The 26,050-nt window shown below is 46.3% G+C and overlaps 1 protein-coding gene across 1 annotated transcript in view; it reads left to right on the plus strand.

Moving 5' to 3' along the window:
- Positions 1–26,050, plus strand: part of GLDC (glycine decarboxylase) — a 472,733-nt gene that overhangs the window by 371,998 nt on the left and 74,685 nt on the right. The window contains exons 20-21 of the mRNA XM_069625925.1: positions 194–335; positions 9,255–9,366. Of these exons, the coding sequence (XP_069482026.1) occupies positions 194–335; positions 9,255–9,366 (254 nt within the window). The remainder of the gene's footprint in view (positions 1–193; positions 336–9,254; positions 9,367–26,050) is intronic.

Genomic DNA, 26,050 nt, shown 5'->3' on the forward strand with positions numbered 1-26,050 from the left:
TGCATTGGACTGTGAGCAGTTCCCATAACGGGCCACCATCACAGTAGCCAGTATGGATGCATTTGTGAATGCTAGATATCGGCAATATTTTTTCTGTGTATAGTATTTTTCATGGTAAGGGTAGAGGATTTACTAAAATGTTCCTGTTCTTTGCCTTTTACCTTTTTATCTGCTGTTTGTTTTCCTTCTGCAGAAAGAAACATCTTGCTCCATACCTTCCCACCCATCCAGTTATCCCTCTGCACATGGACCGCGATGCCCGCTCCTTGGGTACTGTGAGTGCCGCACCGTGGGGTTCAAGCTGCATTCTCCCAATCTCCTGGGCATATATCAAGGTGAAGTGAGGTTTCAAGATTAATGGGTTTCGTCATGTGATTGGTTGGGGAAGAGGTATTGGCTAGTTGTATGGCAGACACAAGACATTTCTCCAATATTAAATACAAATTGCCAAGAAAAGCGATTGCCATAACCAGGCACACATAGTAAGAATCCAGTGGGAATAGCTTGGATGTAGGGCGTCTACCTGAAGTTAGTGGTACTCGGTCAATTTACCGAAAATAATTCAGAGAGGTACATTTCACCGAAGGCCAAAATACTGAAAAACACTGAAAATATAAATAAATACATAAAGGATAGTGGGGTAAGGGGTTAAAAAGAGTCACAATAGGGTTGGGGTGGTGTTATAAGGGTAGAGAAACTGAGTGTTTGGGGGGGGGCACAAATAAAATTGGTGTTTTTCAGTATTTTGGTCGCAGTGAAATGTACCACTCTGAATGTTCTGCTAGTAAGATCACATATCACTAAGTTTGTTTAGTTGCCTCTGTTCAAACTGTGAGTTTTGATATTAAAACTAGTTTGGGTTTCTTCCACGTTAACCCCGTGGTCCTGCTCAACCAGTGTGAGCCTTGGTACAGCTCCAATATTTTGACCACATTTGACTTCTTAATACAAAGTACTTGCCTTAATACATTCTTCTAAAGAGAAAGATGTGCAACCAACCATGATTTATGTGCCTGGAAAAACCAGCAAAACCATCTCAGGCGGACTCGCCAAACAGGAACAGCTTATTAGGGATAATATAAACGGGTTCACTTATTTTCCAAATGCCAGTTCTTTACCCCCAGTTCCAAAGGAAGAGAAGTCCAAACCCAAGAGTGGTGGACTGAGAACCAATGGCCGCTCCTTTCTTTTTGAACAGCCGACAGCCATTGGAGGTGTGTATGGAGCGAATGGGAGTATAGTCGGTAACGCCTTTTTGAAAGGCGTATGGGCCCTTGGCCACAGAATACACATTGTGGGATAAAGATGGATATGGATAGATTGCGTAGGCAGCCTGTCATGCTCAAAGCAACCCAATTACAAAAGCCAAGCTGCAGAGCAAATATTGTTAAAGATTTGAGAAGTATTCGTAGTAGTGTCTAGATGGGATAACGCCATGAACGCTTGTGCTCTACCAGAAAAGGGCCGGAAGGTAAATGGCCAATTGAACATTTTGGGGCACTGCGTTTGGGTAGAGAATCATTGTCAATTGTGCGCTCAAGAGGGTCTTGATCTTAGTTTTCTATTGGGCTCTGAATGTTCCTCTTTCCTCGACTAGTACAAGCTGTCTCGGTTGCATTCACATCCAGATTGTTCGTGCACATGGAACATTCAATATAGTGTGTCATGTAAAGTGATCTTGTATAGAGAAACGTCTGACATTTTGGAGGTCTTGGGCTTGTAGAAGAGGGGCGGGGATGTTATTGAGGGAGAGGCAAGATGTGAAACTGAAGTAGTGATGAGTGGTATAACCAGGTCCTCATAGTATTACTCATATTATCCAACAATCCAGCACTACGGATATTATAAGAGGGAGGGCTGCTGACCTTTAGGGCAACTAAATGCCAGTCAAGTGGAAGATCTAAGCTTCAAAGGCCATCCTGCAAAATTGCTGTGCATCTGGCAAGTGACTGAACGTTGTGGTTCTATTGTAGAAATTCCTGTTGACACTGTTTGCATTCCCAGTGCAATATGTGGATGCAGCCAGTGAATCTCTTGGTACATATTCTACCAAGACCTCCCCATGAACCTTCAGAGGCAGTCCAACACTACTAGAAGGTGTTCTGGAATGTGCAACATTTAGGTATTTTAATAATATGATTGATGATTATTTCTGTAGACCATTAAAATAAATTGAGAACACCAATTCCAGTATTTGTCACCTACAAACTTAAATATGGCGTACTGTAGGGCTCTCAGAACCATGATAGAAAGATATATAATCTCTCGATAAATTAATTCCCATGCTGAACATGAATACAGGGTGCTGCACAACAAGCAGGAGTCTAGCAACCACACACTGCCATTGCAGTCATCACAACACTAACCAAAAGCCTGATTTTTCTCTTACAAGCATCACTGTATGAAATTGTCCTAGGGCAGGGATCATAGGCATGGTCATACATCCCAGGAGGCAGCAGTTGCTAAAAGGGCCTACCAGCAATGCACTATCCCACAAGGCATGGGGCATGCAGGTCAAGAACAAGGATCAACTCGGGCCAGGCTATCTTCTCAAGTAGCGGGATTCAGAACCAACAGCTGGTTTCCATGGTAATATGACACATGATTGCCACAAGATCAGGTTTACAGATCTAACGGAAACGCAAGGTGGACAGAGATGCATTTAGCCAGCTGCATGGATTACTATTCTTTTTTTCGTTCAGCCTTACAAGTGCAGGCATTAGGCAGGCTGCCTAATGTAACCTCTGGCACACAAAATGGCTTCATTCTGCTGCAAGAGACTCTGGCGCTTTGGCTTGGGTAAAAAGTTAATCCATGTTTTTCAAGGGCCTGATGCCTCAGCCTAGACCTCTCTGCCTAACCTGCAAGAGGTGTGCTCTAAGATGTCATGTGAGAAACTCATTGCTAGCTCACAAACCCTTAAGTTCCTGATGCCCAGCAAGGAAGCAATATATAAACGGTGTGCCCAAGACTTTGAGGGTTATAGCAACAGCTTCCCACTGCCGGTGACATGGCAACCGTTAAAAGTATATAAAAGGAAGGGTGCGTCTCTCGTTTCTTGACCAACAGGAAAAAAAACTCTGAGAAAAGATCCAACGTATTTCAACAATGGATAAACTCTGGTATTACAAAATTTACTTTAATAATTTCATAAACATTTATAGTAAAATCTTAAGATAACAGGCACTTATGTAAAAGAAGAAATAACATTCATCCCTTGCCCAAGAAAAATAATCAAGACAGTTATTCCTGTGACATCGTACACAGTTTAAATCAAACAAATTTGTATCAATCCATGTTCAAGACAAAGCCCAACATGTTTCTGTCCTTATGATGTAACCTAATACAGGACATTCCCCAGGGGCTGAGCAATAAAGAATGTTGGTATATTCCTTAATGTTCTATCGAAATGCTGATTACTTTCTTAGCTGTTGAGTAATCCATGGTACACAAAAGGCGACATAAGTTCACCAAGTCTTCACTACCAATGTGGAAGTTTTCAAACACAAACCATGGATATATGGTTACTCTACTCGGAATCCTGTGCCAGCTCTCAGACATAACATACAATGAAACGACCTCAGATTATCCAACATAGTCCACCCACAGGATCTCTACGGAAATCCTGACATTCAACAAGACACATAGATCGTTGTAGACTCCTCTGGTCTCTCCCTCACCCTTTCATTGGTTCGACCAAGGGACAACTGCAAGGACTGCCACAGAACCAGTGACCCACTCGGTTTACTCAAGGGCCACATTTCTTCCCGGCTAAGAAAGGAAGGCCTTGGAAAAGTAAATGGATACAGGAGGTAGTGAAAAAGTTGGTCCAAGGAGCGCATTATCCAAGTGTCTTGTTACCCGCCAAAATGATAACACAATATTAGGGGGTAGGGTGTTGGGTGAAGTGCCTTCTACAAAGAATGCCACGAGAATTCCATGGTGGGGATTGGAATTTGGAGATGTCTGCTCGGACACATAGGCATTCCTTTGCCAGGTATTTGTAACCTGTGGCTTTCCTGTAATTTTGGACTATGATTCCAATGATCCATGACCATTGACTTTTCTGGCTAGGGCTGATGAGAACTATAGTCCAAAACCGGACCGCCAAAGGGTGCAGGTCTCTGCATTGCATATTTAATGAGTAAATGGGGGGTTTTGAGCTGGAGATGAGGAAGTCGGACTCGTACATGGTCTGCTGATGCCCTCAACAAAAGTTGAGGCGCAAACTTGTGTTGCAATCCACCACACGTTTGTTTGCTGCTTTAAAAAGTACATATTAATATTCCACAATTGCATATTTTATACATCGCCCTATGCTTCAGAGTTTTGTTTTTGCGATTACTGGATTCTCAGCCACTGCCCGGACAAGCTCCCCCCGAGACCAAAACACTTATTTGTTGCTTTTGCCTTATTTCAGGTTGGGTTGGTATGGATCTGTGTAAGAGGATTCAATTCAACACTACAGCTAAGTCAATGCCTAGTCTGGGATACTGAATGGAAACCCTTATTAATATATCTTTATGTCCAGTTCATGCGTTCTGGATGACTACCCCTATATAACACCCCTCTCTTTGAATAACCCTGACACCACTGAGCCAAGAAGTAGTTCTGTTTTGCAAGTTAAAAGGTTTAATTGATAATTTAAACAATATAGATAGATCACGCTTTATAATAAATTAATAATTGAACAGCACACTTAATCTGATATGATAAAGATTAACAACGGAGAATCTGGCACTAGCACACTTCTTTATAATCACTAAGGAGTTGACATGAAATGGATAAGATAGCAACAATACTTTTATGGTTTCAAATGAATGCAATGTGGAATGAAATGCAGTACAGAAAATAACTTGATAGGATTTCAGCAAAAGACAATGTAATCACTTTCTTGGACAATTCACCCCCCCTTTTTATGCAATGCAAGGAAATGGAGGGAAGCACACAGTTCTCAGAAATGCAATCAAATGTGATTCAGTTCACCCCAGCAACTTAGACTACAGAAGTTGAAAACACAGGCCCAAATGCTTTAAATGTGCTGGCAATGTAGAAAAAAATATGCTAAAATGCTTTTAATTCCCTCTAGGAGGTTCAGGGTAAGTGAAATCAAGTTAATATTAGCCAGGCTCACTCTAGCAGTGATGCAGGGATAATTAGCAGGTTAAACGAATTTCTGGCAAATGGAAGGCAAGCAGCTATCTTTTTGCAAGTGGAGAAATTTGCAAATCGCTGTAAAATTCGCGAATGCGTCTGGTGCGATTACAGAGGAACTACAGGGGCTAATCGTTTTGGGGTCCTAGGAAAGCCTAGGATCTCAGCTTCCAGATGAAAGTTACTGCAAGTCTCTAGCACAAACTGTCACGGAGATATGAGCGATTAAATAAAGGTCGTTTTTCAGATTTGAAATTTTAAAGTTCAAAAAGACAAGTGCAGCTTGCAACTAGAAAATGACAGGTGACAGCTTTGCAAATGACAGGTGACAGTTAGGAGACAGTTCTACTTAGATTAAACTAGATTGAATTATATTATTTTAACTAGGAGATTGGTTCTGCACAGTTTTCTAGGTACTCACACTATATTCTTGAGTGAAATGGGCCACGCCACGGATCTGGTCAGGTTTTAGACTCGCCTCTGGTCTCTGCACTTCACAGTGATCTGGGTCAGCTCTCTCTGGTTCTGCTAACAGGTCAGCTCTACTCTGCTGGTCTGGGTCTCTGGTTCTGGATAGATTGAAGTCTCTAGTTTGGCTCTCTGGAGGTTTGATGGAGGCAAGGTATGGATTTTCCCGGCAGAGCTTCCAGATGCAAATGGATTTGAAGGTCCCTATCTGTCCTGTCTCTCTGCTTTTATGTGTTTTGAAAATGGGTGTGTGTGAGCAGCATCACTAGCCAGCCCCTCTCCACTTGTCATTGGCCACTTCATCCGCTTCCACTTGATTGGGGGAATGAAATGAAGTGTCATCATGATGAGGTCTGTTTATGATACAGAGAACCCACCCCTGTCAACTTTACACACAATCTATATTTGCTCAAAAAAACATATTTGCACAGGTACACATTTGTTTAAAATTACATGCACCCTTCACATATCACAGGAGGTATACCCTGTCCAAATCTGCTCTTCCTGGGGGCTTGCATTCAAAAATGGCACATATTTCACTTTTTAACTGGTTTCGCAATTTCGGACATTAACCCAAATTTACACACATGTGCGCAAGGAGTATGGACATTAGTTGATGAAGTGTCAGATTTTTCACATGCACACATTTTGAGTAATATCCTCTTTTCCGCTAAAACCCCCCTGAACATGCCACCGGTTCTAAAAACCTCTTAAAATGTGGGCAGAAAAATCACAAGAATTATGGTGTCATTTATACAATTTTCACATGTCCGCTCTATGAGTTATTCATCTTTTTAGAGTTATGTTCTGGCCCCAAAGGGGTGTGGTTTTCCTCCAGCACAAGGTTGAATTTCTGGTTTTTCCAGTTCTGCTAAGCCAGCTTGCTCTCACAGGCAGTGCTCCTCCCCTTTGCTTCAGGAGAAATCTCCATTTACGACTCCCGCCATAAAACATTTGCCTGAGTCAAGACAGGGCTTTGTTCAATTTCCTGCAGAGCCCAGGTAATTCAATCAGGGAAGTGTCATATCCCTTTTGGTGTGAGCAGCAAAAGGGCAGCTAGGCCTGGGAACACAGCTGTGACTCAAGTTTCACTCCTGATGGGGGTAGTTGCCAGGCAAATTGGAATCTCTTTAAGCCAGTTTTTAGCTACATGTCATTTCTGTTCCCCAGTTTCTGCATTCAAATAAACTAACAATTTCACATATGCAGCTAGAATGCTGATTCTAAGTTTAAAACTATGACATTTAAACAATTGCAACCTATGTGACACTCAAAAGTAGGTCACTCATTTCTCTTAAACATTGAGATTTTTAATGTCTTTCAGTCCAAATTTACTTAAACTGCTGAAATCCACAGCTCAGCCAGTCTTGTTATAAACTTTCAAGTCACTTCAGAATATGACTTTAGATTGTATCCACCTCTCAGTAAGTCTTTCTTTGGCCTGTCTTGGGTTCATTTATTCAGTTTTGCAAAAAGTAAAATCTGGTGTTTTAAAATGCCGGCTTTTGGATAGTGGAGAGTACTGGTACTGCACCCATTTTTGGGATTTAAGAAATGAATTCTCCACAGTTATGGGTTTGCTTTTGGCAATCAGCATTGCCATTCCCAATGGTTTCAGACTACTGTGTGGGTAGTCCAATGGTGGTTTTAGGCAGTGTCCTTCTGTGCCCATAACATCAGCAAAAATGAGTGGCAGCCTATTCTTCATGCATTTCCCTGTGCATTTTCTGGGAAGCTCTGGCCATCATGATGTTTTCCATGTCAGTACTGCACAGTTTTGAGGTAGGGCTCGGATGCATGGGTAAATACATCCCACATCTGTCATTGTTCGTCTGGGGTAGTAATTTACTAATCTAATGCTTAAGGATTTAGCTAGAAGAGAGGTATCTGAGTGAGCAAAACAGGCCCCCCGGTTGGTGTGTCCCACAGTGCTCGTCACCTAAAATAAAACTACCCAGATTTCCTTTTTTTTTTTTTTTTTTGTTTTTTTTTAATTATTTGTTTACATTTCTCAACTTGGGGTATGGCAATCTTGGTTCAGTCCAAGGAGTCTACCCGTGTGTTTTTTTTTATTTTTTTTTTTTACATGAAACCAATTTTGTTCAACTAATTTTAATCTCAATATGTACTTCTAACATCCCAAATTTCCATTTGTGAAACTGCATGCATTGTTGAAAAACGCCATACATATTCTGATTTATAAATACTGATTTATAAATACTCCTGACACGTTTGCAGCCTAAATGTCCAATTGTTTCAGTTTTGTGTAATGGGGCATTTCCCGAAACCGAACAGCCCGCAAAAGGCCCATATGTGCATTTGCAGAATAAGTTAGCAAGAAATTAGAAGCCAATGAAAGCGAACCATTTTTTGACTTTTGTTTTACTGTAGGGACAGTCCCTTTTTTAAACAGAGGCCAGCTTATTTTTATTTTTGTTTTGTTTTTGAAAGCTAGCAGCAATTGTTACCTTACAGCGTCCTGCCCAGCTTGCTTGTCCCATAAGCATGCATTGCATAGTGGCATAGCCTGACTTCATGAATTTGGCAGTCAATGCTTGGAGTCCGCAAGTTAGAACATGGATTTCTTTCTATGCTTCAAGTGCAATCTGGATCGGGCCCTAATATGTGGAAAATTCCTCTGGAGAAGGGGCCACAGTCGAGCGATTGCGCCCCCCCTTCTTTTTTGCCTTTAGCAATGAACACTTAGTAATGTGGATCAGGGGGGCACAACTGCTACCCAGTACTCCTCACTCAGGGATAATGTACCTCCTATGTTTATTTGCAGATGGCCTGTTGTCAATTCCTAACCCTGCATCATTTCACTTAGTAACAGGTAATCGAACACAACAATGTTTGAATGTTGATCAGGTGTATATCCAGTTACCTGACCAGTCCCCTAAACTGTGAGCATTTGAAAAATCTTAGTCCAATTGAAATCTCATATGGAAGAGTAATAAAGCTCAGATGAAGTTGGCATCTGTGTCCTTAAGAAAATGATGTTCCTGTATTTATATATCTGCAACTGAATATTTCGTACAAAATGTCAGATTGCCCTGGGCAGGTATCGTAGAACAAATTGGAGGTGATCCTTTTGTAACCATGAGATGCAAAAATGTACCAAACGCTCGTAACCATCTAATGTGCATTGTATGCAAATAATGTAGGCATCTGGCTAGAGGAACATGGATTGGAGGGGGTGGGTGGGTTGCCATGAACCAAACGGAAACCTGCTCAATCCACAGGGAAGCCTTAGAACAATAGATTTGAGATTCTTTTTGTGGAGTGTACAAATTAATTGGTGTATGTGCAGACGCTCTAGTATTTTCTTACCTCTAATATGTGCTTCCTGAGATGGGGGCATCTTGGGCTTTTACCCCTCTTCATTAGATTCTGTTTCTGTGAGCCCCTGAAAGCCGAAACCACCCCAGAATTTCTATTTTGTGGGACATGTCAACTTTTGTCTGCCCGCTTTTTGCAGCGAGAACCTGCAAAATGGCTTGTGATCTTGTAACTTGTTTTCCCAGGTATTGTTTTAATACTCATTAGTTGCTTTAAACTACAGTGTGCTGTGTACTCTTACATCACTCAAACTGCCTCATCGACTCTAATCTGCACCCCTTCTTTTGTTCCAGATGATGGGAGCAAAAGGTCTTAAGCATGCGACTGAAATTGCCATATTAAATGCCAATTATATGGCAAGGAGACTGGAAACACACTACAAAGTTCTTTTCCGGGGTACACGAGGTAAGTTGCATTTCTTAACAATCTTCACAGTATCCAGCTGGTGCACACTTATGCTATTGTGTTTTAACTGCCTCTGAGAAGATTGTCTACGCAGCAGCGGTTGGTTGTGTGGTAGTATAAAACCGGTAATTCTGTTGCTATTTTAGCACTAACCATGAGCATCAGTTGTACTTTCGAAACCTATTTGGAAATCAAGCCTCTCTTCCTGCTTACAAATTAATATTGCAATGTTTCTTTCCTTTTAGCTTTGTCTCCGGAGCGGTGCCTTGGCACCACTCGAAAGACGCCAAGATTATTGCTAAGTGTAAAATGGCTGTAAGCTGCAATGTATAATGTACCTTAGCCTTCCTACATCGTTGGACCACAAGTTGTTTCGGTGTTGCTATGTGCACTTCGCTGTAAGATGGAAATAGCTGGTTAATTCTATGAGCTTCTAGGTATAAGATGCAAATTCCTGGCTAAGTACCCTGGCAGATGATGGCAACATTTGGCAAAAAACATTGTCCTTGTGCAAAAGCTGAAACACTTGGCTTTTCCAATGCATGTTAGTGTATGCACCCCAATACCCTCCTATACTTTATCAATTGGTTCAATCATCATCGCCTGGTGGACAGTACTTCTTTGTGGAGATTCCCTCAGTCCCCCTCTAAAATTGTCTTCAATTACAAACATTTGTGATCATACAAGCTTTAAAATGTGCCATTTTCCACATCCTTGTCTACAAATTGATTGATTTGTTTATTTATAGAGCGCTTTATACCAAGGCGCTGTACAATGGAACAACTCCTACAGTGAACAACAATAAACAAAGAACAATGTGAGCAAAATTACATGATGAATCATTCGACAGCAATAACAGTGCAAAAAGCAATTAACTGTGGAGAAGGGGAAGTGGAAAGGAAGTCGGATTGGTGTGGGGAACAGAGAAGGATAGAACAAGTGAAGAATAGGAAGGTGGGAGAATGAGAAGGGAGTGGGGGTTAAGGAGTTAGAAGAGGGAGAGAGGTGGGGATGAGAGAATAATCAGATCTTCAAGGAGGAGAGTGGAGGAGAAGGGATTTAAGGGACTTGCGAAATGAGGGAAGGGTATTGGAAGAGCGGATTGAGAGAGGGAGTGCGTTCCAGTGAAGATGAGCGAGGAGTTGGAAGGAGCGGAACCTGGAAGAAGCACAAGGGGAAGGAGGTACAGTGAGGAGGAAACGGTCAGCAGAACGAAGAGAGCGTGAGGGGGAGTAAAAGGTGAGAAGGGAGGAGAGATCAGGAGGAGCTAGACCATGTAAGGATTTAAAAACAAGACAGAGAAAACAGAATTTTAACTGAAAGTGGAAAGGTAGCCAACGAAGATGAGAGAGCGAGGAGGAGATGGAATCAGGAGAGGTAAGGAGACAAAGAGTATGAACGGCAGAGTGGTAAATGGATTTAAGGGGGGTAAACTGGGATGCAGCAAGTCCAAAGAATAAAGGGGAGCAGTAGAATAGCCGGGAAAAGATGAGAGAGGAGATAAGGAGTTTGGTCGCATGGAATGTGAGGGAAGGACGGATTTTGCGAATGTTGTATAGATGGTAGCGGCAGGAGCGAGAGGTAAGTGAAATGTGTTGTGAGAAGGAGAGAGAGGAGTCAAATATAACGCCTAGATTACGAGCATGGGAGGAGATGAGGAGGTTGGAGGGGGGAAAGTGGATGAATGGGGGAGGAGGAAGTGAGTTAGAAGGGAAGAAAAGGACTTCTGTCTTATCGGTGTTAAGAGAGAGGAAGCGTGAGGACATCCAGTTCTTGATAGCTGAGACAGGAGGAGAGTTTGAGATGGAGGTCAGGTGTGAAGGAGGAGAAAGAGAGAAAGAGTTGAGTACATCAGCATAAAAGTGATGGGAGACGTCAAAGGAAGAGATAACGGGGGCGATGAGTGAGGTATAAAGAGAGAAGAGGAAAGAACCAAGTACAGAGCCTTGTGGAACACTGTATGTTAGAGGGAAGGAAGAAGAGGTCTGACCTCCCCATGAGACGGTAAAGGAACGAGAAGAAAGGTAGGAAGATAGCCGAGCAGGGAAGGCCGTAAGGAAAGGCCTCCGGTGCTCTTTGCAGCTCCGCTGCAAGCACAAAGCATCCCCGACCAGCTGTGTGCTCGATCAGCTGCTTTGATTCACTTCGGAGCGGCCTTGTGTTCCCCTTCATCCACGCTGCAGGCCGCGTGCACCGAAGCCCCAGACAAGATGGCCCCCGTCTCCATGGCAGCACAATCAACAAAGTGCTTTGGAAATCACCGCCGCGGGCCCGTGTCCCGATTCGCTGCCTCACCCCGCCCGCCCCTCCCCTCCTGCTTTAAATGGAGGGGGAGAGGGCCGAGAGGCGGAGCCGAGCAGGGAAGGCCGTAAGGGAAGGCCTCCGGTGCTCTTTGCAGCTCCGCTGCGAGCACAAAGCATCCCCGACCAGCTGTGTGCTCGATCAGCTGCTTTGATTCACTTCGGAGCGGCCTCGTGTTCCCCTTCATCCACGCTGCAGGCCGCGTGCACCGAAGCCCCAGACAAGATGGCCCCCGTCTCCATGGCAGCACAATCAACAAAATGTGCTTTGGAAATCACCGCCGCGGGCCCGTGTCCCGATTCGCTGCCTCACCCCGCCCGCCCCTCCCCTCCTGCTTTAAATGGAGGGGGAGAGGGCCGAGAGGCGAAGCCGAGCAGGGAAGGCCGTAAGGAAAGGCCTCCGGTGCTCTTTGCAGCTCTTCGCTGCTCGTCTGCCGTCTGCCCAATGCCCTTGCAGCACCTACAAGGTAAGAAGCACCACTCTAGCAAGCTTCTCTCTGAACCATGTCTCGACTTCTCAGGTTGCGCACCCGTACTTAGGAAGCAGCCCGCAGCTCGCACCCCACCCCAACGAGCACCCGTAATACACGGCTATGCTCGCGTACTACAAAAACCTCTATGTGCCGAAAAGGCCAGAATCCAGCGCACAACCCTGAAGGCTGTATCCTCCAACGATATTACAATTACAGCAACCAACAAAGTACTTTACCCGCATCACAACTGTCATACCCACACTACAAATACAATTAATCCTGCGCCCACCCCTAGTATGAAATCTGTGTTGTGCAAATCTTCTACCACCATTTTGAATTCTATTGTGCCAAATGCTATGCCACTTGTGTCCACCACCCATGAAAATGAGCCCCCCAGTGTAAAATCTGTGTTGTGCCAATCCTCTACCACCATTTTGAATTCTATTGTGCCAAATGCTATGCCACTTATGTCCACCACCCATGTAAATGAGCCCCCCAGTGTAAAATCTGTGATGGGCACCGCCCACAACAAGCTCGATGCACCTAGCCCCTCCATACCACCATCTCTCATCACGAGCTCCCCCACAGCCACTACTGAACCCCACCTGAAATGTGCCATGATTAACGCTAGATCCGTCAATGCCCATGCCCTAGACATCCACGACCTCCTAACCTCCCAAGACCTAGATCTACTTATGATCTCAGAAACTTGGCTACATGAGGCCTCTGGCTCTGCGCTCTCACTCGCCCTACCTCCTGGCTATTCCATTACTAGACAAGACCGCCTCTCCAAAGGTGGAGGTGTAGCAATTATCGCCAGAGACTACCTCTGTCAGAAAGGTAGAGAAATCCCTGAACAACAACAGCGACTATCTCCAAGTCAAAATAACCCTCTCCCCCCACTGCACAATTACTGTGCACACCGTATACCGCCCACCAGGCCCAACAGGAGACTTTCAAGCCTCTCTCATCCACCTCCTCTCGGACAACCTCAAAAAGCAATCTAAAGCCATTCTCTTGGGGGATGTCAACCTAGGGCTCCGGGATAGTAAGGACGTAGCAGCAAAATCCCTCGACTCTGCCCTCAAGGCGCTAGGGTACAAGAACACCATACTTAGCCCAACTCACACCCACGGCAGAACGCTGGACTGGATAGCACAGCACAACTGTCCACTCATCACTGGAAACACTCCTACCCCATGGTCTGATCACCACACTATCACCTTCAGCATCCCCACCGCTAGTTCCCCAGCTACCCTTTCACCCCAACCACTCCCTCCCTGCCTCGCCAGAAGCTCCCGCCAACTCACTAAGGAGAGATTACTGCCCTTCCTCCAAGGCCCAGCCTTCAGACCACCTTTCTCCTCAGACCCTGAAACACTCGCATCAACCTATGATCCTGCCATCAAAGCAGCCATCAACACCATTGCCCCACTCAAACCTCGAAATTCCAAACCCACTGCACATTCCAATTCTTGGTTCACACCGGACCTCCTCTCACTCCGCAACGAGAAAAAAGCCACACTCACACAGTGGCAAAAGTCCCACTCCGAAAAAGATAAGATGATCCTCAAAGCCCTCTCCACCAAATACAAAAAGGCAATCACCCAAGCCAAAGCCAAATCCTTTGAATCCAGAATCTCGGAAGCCCAATCCAGTACTAAAGAAATATTCGCCATTTTCAGAGAACTCGAAACACCCACTCCCGCCCCCCAGAATTTCACCAAAGACAAGGACTGGTGTGACGGAATACAGAAGGCCATGCAATCCAAAATTAGCCTCCTCAAAAACAAAATACTAGCCACTAAACAAGCCATACCGAGTAAGCACATCCCAGTCCCACCGCCTGCCCCTGATCCCCCCCCTTACCCTTCTCCTTCAAACCCATTCAGGAAAAAGACATCATCAACATAATGAGGAACATTAAACCCTCTAACTGCAAAGGTGATGCCTGCCCAGCCTCCATTATCAAAGACTGCGCAGAACCGCTAGCTCCCTTCCTAACAGCCTTTGTAAATGCCTCCTTTACCACAGGGATAGTCCCTGCCTCCCTCAAGGAAGCTTGGGTCCGCCCTCTTCTAAAGAAGCCAACGCTCGATCCCACCTCCCCCAATAACTACAGACCCATCACCACTGTCCCGTTCCTCCTCAAAATATTGGACAAAGCAGCCTACCTGCAGGCTCAACACTTGCTTGAAGAGAACAAACTCCTTGGTCTCCGCCAATCTGGCTTCCGCCCCAGACACGGAACAGAAACCGCCCTACTTGACTTGAAAAACCAGATGGACGATGCGAGAGACTTGGGCAAACCTGCACTTCTCCTACTCCTAGACCTCTCAGCGGCCTTCGACCTTGTGGATCATGGCGTCCTATGCCACCACCTCACCACCACGGCCAAATTCTCCCCTGAGGCCACAGCATGGATCACCTCCTTCTTATAAGACAGAACCATGCAAGTATTCTCCGACTTAGCCGCTGCATCACCAACCATTATACTCTGTGGGGTGCCCCAAGGCTCCTGCCTCTCCCCCACGCTATACAACATTTTTACACGCCCCCTCTTCCTCATCCTCGACGCCATGGGCATCTCATACACCAACGACACACAAATCCTCATCACTCTCACAGGCAACTACAACACTGACTCCCTGGCCCTCAACAACCTTTACAATACCATCCAAGCCTGGATGGCAGACAATGGTCTATGCCTCAACACTGACAAGACGGAACTCCTACTGGTAGGCTCTCCTGACACCCTAAAAAATCTAGATGCCCAATTCAGTCACTTCACCATTGATTCCATTAAAATTCCAGTCTCCGACTCTGTCAAAACCCTGGGAGTTTATCTGGATTCTAGCCTATCCATGGACAGACAAATCAATGCAATTGTCTCTGCAGCGGCTTATCATGCCAAACTTATCAATGCAGTCAGACCATTTCTCTCCAAAGAGAACTGCACTAACATAGCCAGAGCCATCACCGGCTCTAGGCTAGACTACTGTAACGTACTCTTTCTAGGAACCTCTAAAAAAAACCTAGAGAGACTACAAGTAATACAGAACAACGCGCTCCGGGCAGCCCAAGGTATTGCAAAAAGAGAACACATCTCTGAGGCCAGAAAACTAGCCCACTGGCTCCCAATAAAAGAAAGGATACTATTCAAAGCCCTGACATTGACCCACAAGTGCATCCACCTCACTGCGCCTGCATACCTTTCACAAAGGATACACCCTGTCTCCTCCACCAGGCCAACCAGATCACCCCACACCAACATGCTCTCAGTGCCTCTAGTAAAAAAAGTAAATGCGGGCGGATCCAGCTTCCCTTACCTGGCGCCCGCGCACTGGAATGCCCTACCACACACTATCCGTGGAGAGGCCTCCCTCACCACCTTCCGCAAAACGCTGAAGACTACCCTGTTCACTTAAGGCTAGACATACTAGCACGATCACCCCATGTATATTGTATCATATGATCAAAAGCAAAATTTGTAACAGTACGTCATCCTGCAACATTTACAATGTGTCAACATCCACTATCGTACCTGTACCATGTAACTAAGTTCATTGCAAGTAACAGCGCCTCAATGCCCCTGGGCTGCTTGTGCGCTATATAAATGTAAATAAATAAATAGCCAATTCAGAACAGGGCCCTTGAAACCAAAGGAGGAGAGAGTGTGTAGGAGGAGTGGGTGATCAACAGTGTCAAAGGCGGCAGAGAGGTCAAGGAGAATAAGGATGGATGATTGCTTGGCATGCCGAGCAGAGAGGAGAGAGAGGATGGAAGTGAGAGCTGTTTCAGTGGAATGTTTAGGCCGGAAACCAGATTGAAAGGGAGAGAGGAGGAGGAGATAAAAGAAGAGAGTTGAGAATAAGCGAGACGCTCAAGGAGTTTAGAAAGTAAAGGTAGAAGGGAGATAGGTCTGTAGTTAGAGGTAAGGAGTGGGTCAGCCGAGTGTTTTTTTAGGATAGGAATAATCGTTGCATGTTTGAAGGCTGAGGGAAATGTAGAAGAGGAGAGGCAGGAGTTAAAGTGGTGAGGTATGGGATAAGAAGAGGGTAGATTTTGGGGATGAGAACGGAGGGGAGAGGGTCAGAGGGAGCGGATGTGGGGTGAGCTTTGGACAGGAGGGAGGAGACATCCGACGTAGCGACCGGTGAGAATACAGACATATTGGAAGAGGGAGGAGAGGGGGGAGGAGAAGAGAGGGGGTTAGAGAGGGAGTTGATTTTTTGGCAAAGTGAGATGATTTTGGAGGAGAAGTTCGCAAAATCAGAGGGAGAGAGCGTGGAATCAGATGAAGGATCGGGAGTAGGAGGAGTGAGAAGACGGGTAAGAGTTTGAAAAATTTGCAGAGGATGAGATGCTTGAGACTGGAGGAGGTTAGAGTAGTAAGAGGACTTGGTGGTTGCAAGACAGGAGTTGTAAAGAGCGTGATAAGAAAAGTAAGAGGTTCGATTAGAAAGCGAGGGAGTTTTGAGCCAGAGTCTCTCTAACCGCCTGAGGAGGCGTCTCATAGAGCGGAGATGGGGGGGTAAGCCAAGGTTGAGAAGGCTTGCGTGTAGGGCGAAAGAGAGAAAGGGGGTAAAGTTGGTCAAGGGTAGTGGAGATGGAGGATGAGAGGGAAGAGAGAGCATCATCGGGAGACAGTAATGCAAAGTCTTGGTGAGATGGAAGAGAAGAGCAGGTGTCAAAGAGGGTAGCGTCGAAGTCTCGGAGGTCACGACGCGAGTATATAGGGGGAGAAGGATTAGTGGTAGTAGGTGTAGATAGAGGAGAAAGGGAGAAAGAGAGTAAAGCATGATCAGAGAGATAGACCGGGAGAGAGGAGACAGGGGAGGAGGAGTGGGAGGAGGAGAAGATGAGATCAATAGTAGAGCCAGAGGAGTGAGTAGAGGGCGAAGGGAGAGGAGGTAGGAGTCAAGGATGGAGAGAAGAGGAGAAGATTGTGGGGGAGAAGGCAGATGGATGTTAGTCTCCAAGTACCACTAAAGGAGAGGTAGGTGGAGAAATAAGTGAGGAGGTGATCCAGATCATCCAGGAAAGGGGAGAGAGGACCAGGGGGTCGATAGATGATCAGGAAGGAAATAGAGTAGGGAGAAGAGAAGGACTTGTAGAGGAATTCAAAAGTAGAGAAAGAGGGGAGAGTTGGAGAAGAGGAGGAAGTGAATTTCGGGTGGAATAAGAGACCTATGCCGCCACCTCGTCCGGAGGCACGAGGGGTATGGATGAAAGATGAAGACGAGGTTGTTAAGGAAGCAGGGACAGAGGTGTTTTGAGGTGGAATCCATGTCTCAGTTAGACAGAGGAAATGAAGATTGAGGCGGAAGAAAAGATCAAGGGTAGCAGCGGTCTTGTTACAGATGGATCTGGCGTTCCAGAGAGCAGTGTTTATGAAGGCAGATTGGTTGGCAGTGGGGGGGTAAAGGAGGTTAGGGCGATGAAAAAAGGAAGGAGGATGAGTAGAAGAATGTGGGGGAAAATGGTGAAGAGGACTAGGCATCAGAAGGAGCGAGTATAGCAGGAGGGAGAGGAGGAGATGGAATGGGGGTGTGAGGGGGGGGAGAGTGGGGTGAGAAGGAGAAAAGGGGATCGCATACCAAGGGCTTAGGTGCAGATAGGTAGGGGCAGAATAGTAGTAACGGGAATGTAGAGGGTGAAGATCAGAAAGGGTGAGGATAGGAGGAGTCAAGTTGAAAGCCCAACTGGAGTCAAAATGAGTCGGAGGTTCAGGAACTCAATACTGTGGAAAGAAGGGACCAGAGGTGCAAGAGACAGGATGATATAGGAGGGGTCAAGTGGTGCTTGCTGTAAGACAGAGTAGTAGTCTAGAGTTAGATCTGCACCGCCGAAGGTGGTGACAGGGTAGAACTGAGAAGGTGTGGGAGGAAACAATGGAGAGGAGGGAGAAGAAGCATATAACTCAAGGTCAGATTAGGGCAAGCCAGGAACTGAGGGAGGAGAGTTGGAGCACAGGCAGTGGAGTGACAATTAAACAAGTGCAACTAGTATGGTAAAGCGACTCCCGATGGCAGAAATATCGATCAGCCGGAACCAAGTAGTGCAGACAGAGTTCCGAGGTTGAATGAAGTACAGGGGCCCAGGAAGCAGTGAGACAAATCCGTCAGGGTAGTTCGTTGGAGGTGGGGACTCGAGCCCTGTGGGAAGAAGAGGGGGCACAGAGAGCTGAGTGGAGGCAGCTGAGTGGAGGGAGCTGCAGGATTCAAGTAAAGTGAGTCCATTAGGAATGCACCCCAGACCGTATGAAGTGATGGGAGAGTTAAGAGAAAAGGGTATGGAGAGCTGTGAGGCGGCTGCAGCGTGGAGGGGGCCTCGGGAATCAATGAAAGGAGTGGACTCCAAAGGCCACAGGGTGCTCGACAGTCTGATGAATCCAAAGGGGGGAACCGGAGCTAGCCCAGTAGATAGTGATAGTCTATTTAATGTCAGTAGGTTCCGGCGATAAGGGTTCTGGCACCTGACCTGTGCGGGATCCGTTGGTGTCGATCGCAGCAAGGAGGAAGAGGCAACCGCTGTTGAGGGTGACTGGAAGGCAGGGGGGCTCAGCAGGTCGGCTACCGCAGCAGCTAGCAGCAGGGAGGAAGAGGCCACCGCTGCTCTGGACAATTGTTTGGTGGGGCACACCCCAAGGGTCCTGCATATCCCCCACGCTACACAACATTTTCACCAAACCACGCTTGGATATTAGACTCTTATCGGTATATCCTACACTAATTATGCTTGATACTCAATCCTCCGCCCCCTCTGACAATTACCATGATGATTCTGCCACGCTAAACTCTTAATCTGACTATCCAGGCATGGGTGGCCAAGCATCGTCTCTGCCTGAAAGATGACAAGACTGAGATCCTCCCCATGGGCCCCCCGCCCGCCCTCCCGCGAGTGATCAAGAAACTCAATGCATAATATGCAACGTTCAACATTAACGGCAACACAATCCCAGTCTCCCTGGCAGTGAAGACAATGCCACACTTTCCCTAACCCTACACGTGAATGCCATTGCCGCCTAGGCCACAAAACTGATTAATGTATCCAGATCTTTCCTTTCGCACGATAGCCGTCTGACAATTGCCCGTGCAATTTGGACTACTGTAATGCACGCTTTGCTGGTACCTCGACTTCAAACACCCCAAAAATGCAGGTGATCCAAAATAATGCACTACGAGTGGCACTCAACATACCAAAAACAGAACACCGCTCGGCCACAGGAAAAAAAATTCATTAGGTCCCAATTCAGGAACTGATATTGTGCCAAACCCTGTCAATCACGCATAGATGCCTTACCAAAGCAGCTCCTGCGTACCTCGCAGAAAAAATATGTAAAGTATAATCCACCAGACCATCCTGATTGGCCTATGCACACACTTTTCCAGCCGAATTTCAAAAGGGCAAAAGCCGGAAGCGCAAGTTTCCTGATGATTACAGCAAAACACATGAACGCTCTGCTGCCAACTCTGCCAGCTGAACGATCTTATTCGGCCTTCAGCAGAGCACTAAAAAAATTGCTCTTTGCTTAATACTGACGTGAGCTACTACCTTCAGGTGCCTGCTCTCCCTTGATTTCTAATACGTGCAACAGGTTGTGAAACGGGGCCAATATTAGCCAATATATTAATTGGATCAACACCCAAAAATGTGTATCCTCTTTACTACCCAAAGCAAGTTGCAGTTAATGACGGTGGGTCACTTTTGTTTGTGCTGTAGCCTGTTTTTTTTTGGTCTCATTCAGACTCTGCTATTGTAAAGATATTTTCACTGTGCAAAGGTCTGCTGAAGGAGTGCAATCGTAATCCACAGATTTAAGGCGATATACATTTGTATTGAGTTATGAGCTCGGCCCTTGATTGCCAGACTCCTCAAAGGAGGCAGAGCCAAAGTCTGAGGAAATCTGCTAAAGGGGCTAGGGATGATGGAAAGAAACGTTAGGACAGTTTTTCTAAAGTCTTACCATAACTTCGCAAAAAACATGTCTGAGGCAGTGCAAAACAGCAGGCATAGAATAACACTAACATCTGCGAACATTTGGTAGCGTAGACAAAGCAGCCAGGCTTACCTTAGGAGCGAGAAGGTTGTAGGAAGGTACAAAACAATTGTAGCATACATATGGTCCGAAGAAACACTATGTATTGTATTTGAATAAACCATTTATTTTTACAAGTAGGCCAAGATAAATCTTGTAAGATATATATATATATATATATATATATATATATATATATATATATATATATATATATATATATATATATATATATTTAGATCACATGTTGTGCATAGGCCGACATCTAGTGGAAGCTGCCGAGTATTAGTTGTTTTCGAAACTCAAAAAGGGACGTCGACAGGGCTTGCCAGTAATACTATCCTTAGTGTGACGTCCATTGTACCCATGATCCCTCGTGCCTTCGGATCCCTCAGATTGGTTTTTCCACCATTCTAGACGGCGCATATAGTGGAGTTCCTTTTGGCGTAAAGCCATTGACTATTTACAATTGCGATGGTGTTTCAGAGGTCGGTGAAATGATGGAAAGAAATACCATTGCTAATTCTAAATAGTAAATGGCTTTACGCCAAAAGGAACTCTGCTATACGCGTCTGTCTAGAATGGCGGGAAAAAAACGTTCAGAGGGATCCCAACGCATAAGGTGTAGACCGAAGAACTGCCCGTTGAAGACTACCACGACGGACCGTTCGGCCTCGGAAGGCCGCCCGGGCCTCGGCCCAGACAGTAGGGAGAGAGGTGGGAGGCCATTTTAGGTACATATACTCCCCTTCCCACACTCTGTTCGCCCAGCTGCCATAAACTATAATTATGGAAAATACACCTTTTAAATTCTGCCCCAAGTGTAATTGCAAGTTCCCATGGTTGGACAAACGCTTAGTTTGTAACGTGTGTCTTCCAAGAGACCACGTCGAAACGTCTTGTCTAGCGTGCAGGCTCTTCAAGCCAAAGACGTTAAAGGACCGCTCCATGATACTCTGGGCCCACTACGCCAGGCAGCTCAAGGTCATGGAGGTGGAAGGCGCCTTCAGCAATGGCAGCGCCGCCGTCCTTTCGGAGGGCAACTGAGTAGCCCCAGCTACTCAAGCACAGGCCCCTGACCCCGTAGGACAGGCTGGCAGCCATGTTGTGGGGACTACACCCGGCGGCGGTAGCGCTTCAGACACCACTAAGCACATAAGCCCAGGTCGAGACTCGACACATGGGTATAGTGATCGACACGCAGGGAAAGTTCTGCTGAGTCCCGGTCCTCTGGTCAATCTCGCTCGATCACCCACACGACAGGGCCCAACCGTCGAAAGACGGCAAGGGTGTCGCTCGCAAAACTCCTTTCTGAAGGTCGAGCATCCGCGGACGAGGCCTCGGCCTTACCGGCAGCTGAAATTCGACACTCGCCCTCAGATAAGGTGGCAGGCCCCAAGAAGTCTGTAAAACACTTCTCTGGGCCCCGGGGGATGGGGGGACATCACAAAAAGACCTCAAAGACCCTTCATAGGGACAAGAGCCCTCAAAAGGAAAAGTCTAAATCATCCAAGCCCATAGGAAAACCTACAGAATCTAGGTCTAAGGTGGCACCCTCCCACAGATGAGGACCTAGAACTTTCCCCTCAATCTGTAATAATCCCAAAGAATGGTCTTCACAGGACATTGACAGTGATGAAAAGAATGACCTTTATGGCCAATTTCTTCGAGAAGAACTCTGGTTACCTTCAGAGCTTCAACTCCACTCCTCCAACCACAGCTCCATCTGGCTCCCAGGCCTCTGCCTTACCTACTCGACCCCCTTCTAAGAGGTCTCGTTCAAATGCTCCTTTACAGAGTACAGTCATAGATCTCTGGGACCCTGAATCAGACCAAGAAGATATCTCTTTTGTAGAGGCTTCTGACTGTTTATTGACGAGGATACAGAGGACCCTTATGGGGATGACAAGGACCCAGAGGCAGACCAAGAGGCTAATATGTACTCTATAGATTCCCCTCTTAACCAAGACACTCCAGTTGTTGATTCCCCTATTGATAATCAATCCCTCCTCGATGAAATACTAGCCAAGGCGGCTGAGCACTTTCAGATTGACACCCAGGTACAGGAGGATAGAGACTTTGCAGAACAAATCCTTGGACAAGAAGACAGTGGTCCAGTTTATCCCGCTACTGAAATCAGTGCAGCGCAGAATACAGCCATCTTTAGTAGCCCCCAATCTCACACGGGCAGTAAACCCACATGTGGAAAAATTATTCAGGCCTGCACCTTTGGACCCATTATATATTAGAGCGCAACTAAAACCAGACTCCTTAGTTGTGACAACTAGAAAGAGCAGGCACACCCCTTGCTTCCTCCAAGGCTCCACCTGATAAGGAGAGCAAAAAGATATATGCCATGAGCAGAAAGGTTGCCTCCTCTGCGGCCTATCAAACCCGGATAGCGAACAATGCAACACTCTTGGCTAGTTACAACTGCCACAAGTGGGAAGAAATGTCTGCTTTACTTTTGTCTGCCCCAGAGCCACTCAAATCCCAACTAGCACAGGTGGCTACAGATGGGAGGGCTGTGTCTAGCTGTCTCCTTAAATACAATTTTTACACGGCGGACAATGCCGGAAGAGTCATTGCGCAAGGGACTGTTATTAAGAGGCATGCATGGATGCGCCAGTCGGGGTTTAGACCGGAAACGCAGGCCACTCTAATGAACATGCCAGTGGAACCTAACGTGCACTTCGGTAAGGCCGTTGAAGAGGCACATAAAGCAGCAAAGGACGAGTATGACGCTCTTAAATCATATGGTCAACTCACTAACAAGCCTTCTGGTCAAAGGGTTCATGGAAATTCTCGCCGTTTTAGGGGCCAAAACTGAACGAGGATCCGGCTACCATCGAGGCCAGGGTTCCTCCTGGGGGAATAATCCAGGGCAATCCTCCCAGGGTTGTCCCAGAGGACAACGCAGAGGTCGGGGCCGGGGCCCTGCTCAATTTGGCACACCACCTCAGAGCAAGTGACATTCTGCTTCAGGTGCCCTCCCATGCTTCTCCAGTAGGACACATTTCCAGCTTCACCCACGCATGGGAGGGAATCACCTCTGACAGATGGGTGCCGTCTACAGTAGCAGGCGGATACTGTATAGAAGTACTCCAGCATCCCCACGACCACCCCCCACGACAGAAGATGGACTCAGAAGAACATCAGTGTATCCGTCTTGAAGAGATTGCTACACTCCTATTGAAGGACACCATAGAAGTTGTCACGGCCAACCAGGTAAACGGGCATTTATTCAGCTTGCTTCCTTGTGCCAAAGAAAGATCTAACAATGCGCCCAGTATGTCAAGCCACAAAAGTTCTGCATCACTACGCTACAAGAGGTAATCCCTCTTCTAAAAAGGGTGGATTACATAGCAACACTGGATATGAAAGATGCCTGTGTTCATATTTCAATGTTTCCAGCGCACAGTAGATTCTTGCGTTTCAAGATGGCGAACCAGCGCTACCAATTCAAGGTGCTGCCCTTTGGAATAGTTTCGGCTACAAGGGTATTCACAAAGGTACTGGCGGTGGTGGCAATGCAGCTGCGCAGGGAGGCAATCCCAGTGTACCCTTACCTGGACGACTGGCTCATTACAGGGGAATCGCCCCCGATTTGCAGACAAAACATTCAGAGAACAATCGACCTCCTCTTTCAATTGGGCTTCTCCATCAACAAGAAACAAATCAAGCCTAGTGCCAAGCACTTCAAAACAGTTCCTAGGAGCCGTCTTAAACACAGATGAAGGGTTGGTCTTTCCATCAGAGGAAAGAGTAAAACATGTGTTGCTGCAAATACCACATTATGAGGCCGACCGCCAGATAAGGGTGCGCAAAGCTATGCGCTTAATAGGCATGATGGCGTCTCGCATTTAGCTTGTTCCTCATGTGCGCATGTGTCCCATGCATGAGTGGTGGCAAAACAGTGGTCTCAGGCAAGTGGTCATTGGGACGATCTAGTGGCCGTCTCGCCAACACTTGTACAAAATCTTTGCTGGTGGACAAGAGAAAATCTAAAGAAAGGGAAGCCTTTCTACGATCCAGAGGTACAGGCGGTTGTCACGACAGATGCCTCACTGGCAGGGTGGGGGGGGGCTCACTACCTTCACCATACAGCTCAGGGTCTGTGGTCTCACACTGTAGCTCAGAACCACATCAATCTGCTGGAACTTCTGGCAGAATTCAAAGCCCTTCGGGCATTCGAATCCCCATTTAACAAACCTATCTGTTCAGATCCTAACAGACAGCACTACAGTGATATTTTATATTAACAAATGGGGGGTGGGGGGAGTACACATTCTCTCCAAGCAAATTTGGAGATGGGCACTCAAACGAAAGATATTCATGTCGTCACATGTTCCAGGGGAACTCAACTCTCTAGCAGATTCGTTGAGCAAAGATCCCCTACCAGAGGAACAGGAGTGCCGTCTACACGGAGTCGTAAAACACCTTCTCTCAATGGGGTTTCCCAACTATAGACTTATTCGCCACAAGCTGAAACGGTCAATGCCCAGACTTGGCGTCCAGGTTCCCCCCAGCCAGGTTCCAAGGGGAACGCCCTATGGATGAACTGGTCAGGGAAATTTGCTTACGCTTTTCCACCAATACCTATCATGAGGAAGGTGGTGAACAAGATCCACAAGGAACCGATGAAGCTTTTCCCAGTTGCTCCTATGTGGGCAAGACAACCATGGTATCCACATCTGCGCAAACAGGCGATGTGCGATTCCCATGAAACTCCTGTGCCAGTACAACCTACTTACCCAGCACAAGGGTAACAATGCACCCGCGCTCAATGAACTTGGCAGCATGGCTCCTGAGGTCAGAGTTCAGACATCTCAACCTGCCACAGAGATGCATGGACATCTTGAAAGAATCAAGAAAGCCAAACACTAGGCACTATTACGTTGACAAATGGAGGAGATTCGTAATTTGGTTCCAGGCTAAACAGATCAACCCCATAGAATGTACTCCATCCCACATTCTAATTTATATGCTCCATTTGCTAGATGCTAGGTTAGCGTTTAACTCCCTAAAGGTCCACCTGGCAGCTTTGTCAGCCTACACAACCTCTCATAATAAGGTCTCATGGTGGAAAATACCAGTCATCAAAGCATTTATGGAAGGGGTGAAGAGACTCCACCCTCCAATTTCTGACCCGCCGCCAGGTTGGGACCTCAATGTGGTACTCGCTAAGCTCATTGGACCCCCTTTCGAGCCTATGCACAAGTCTAGTCTCAAACACCTGACTTATAAGACTGCCTTCTTGGTGGCTATCCCTTCCATAAGAATGGTTAGTGAAATCCAAGCATTGTCAGTGCAGTATCCTTTCTTTGTTGTACACAAGGACAAGCTGGTTTTACGTACTCGCCCTAGGTTCTCACCTAAATTAATATCCAAATTTCATCTAAACCAGTCAATCGAGCTACCAGCTTTCTTCCAGGAACCCATCAGCTCAGCTGAGGTAAAACTCCACACACTAGGTGTGAGGAGAGCGGTCCTCTACTATGTAGACAAGACCAGACCGCTAAGAAAAACAGATCAACTGTTTGTCTCCATAGCGCCAGGCAGAGAAGGTGACCATCTCTAAGAGTGCCATCTCTAGGTGGATAGTCCGATGTATCCAACTGTGCTATTCCCTATCGGATAAAACGCTGCCTTTTACGGCCAGGGCTCACTCTACAAGAGGTACTGGAGCCACTCTGGCTTTCATTGCAAATGTCCCCTTAGACTGTATAGAGCTTCAAGTAGCTGCCTTGCAAATACTTACTTTCACTCAGTACTACTGCATTGACACCATTCCAAGACAGATACACAAGTGGGACAAGCGGTTCTAAGACATTTATTAGCTCATGAACCGTCTCACATCCCACCTCCTT

The sequence above is a fragment of the Ambystoma mexicanum genome, chromosome 6p, assembly GCF_040938575.1.
Source record: "Ambystoma mexicanum isolate Mex_15411 chromosome 6p, UKY_AmexF1_1, whole genome shotgun sequence".
Taxonomy (NCBI): Eukaryota; Metazoa; Chordata; class Amphibia; order Caudata; family Ambystomatidae; genus Ambystoma; species Ambystoma mexicanum.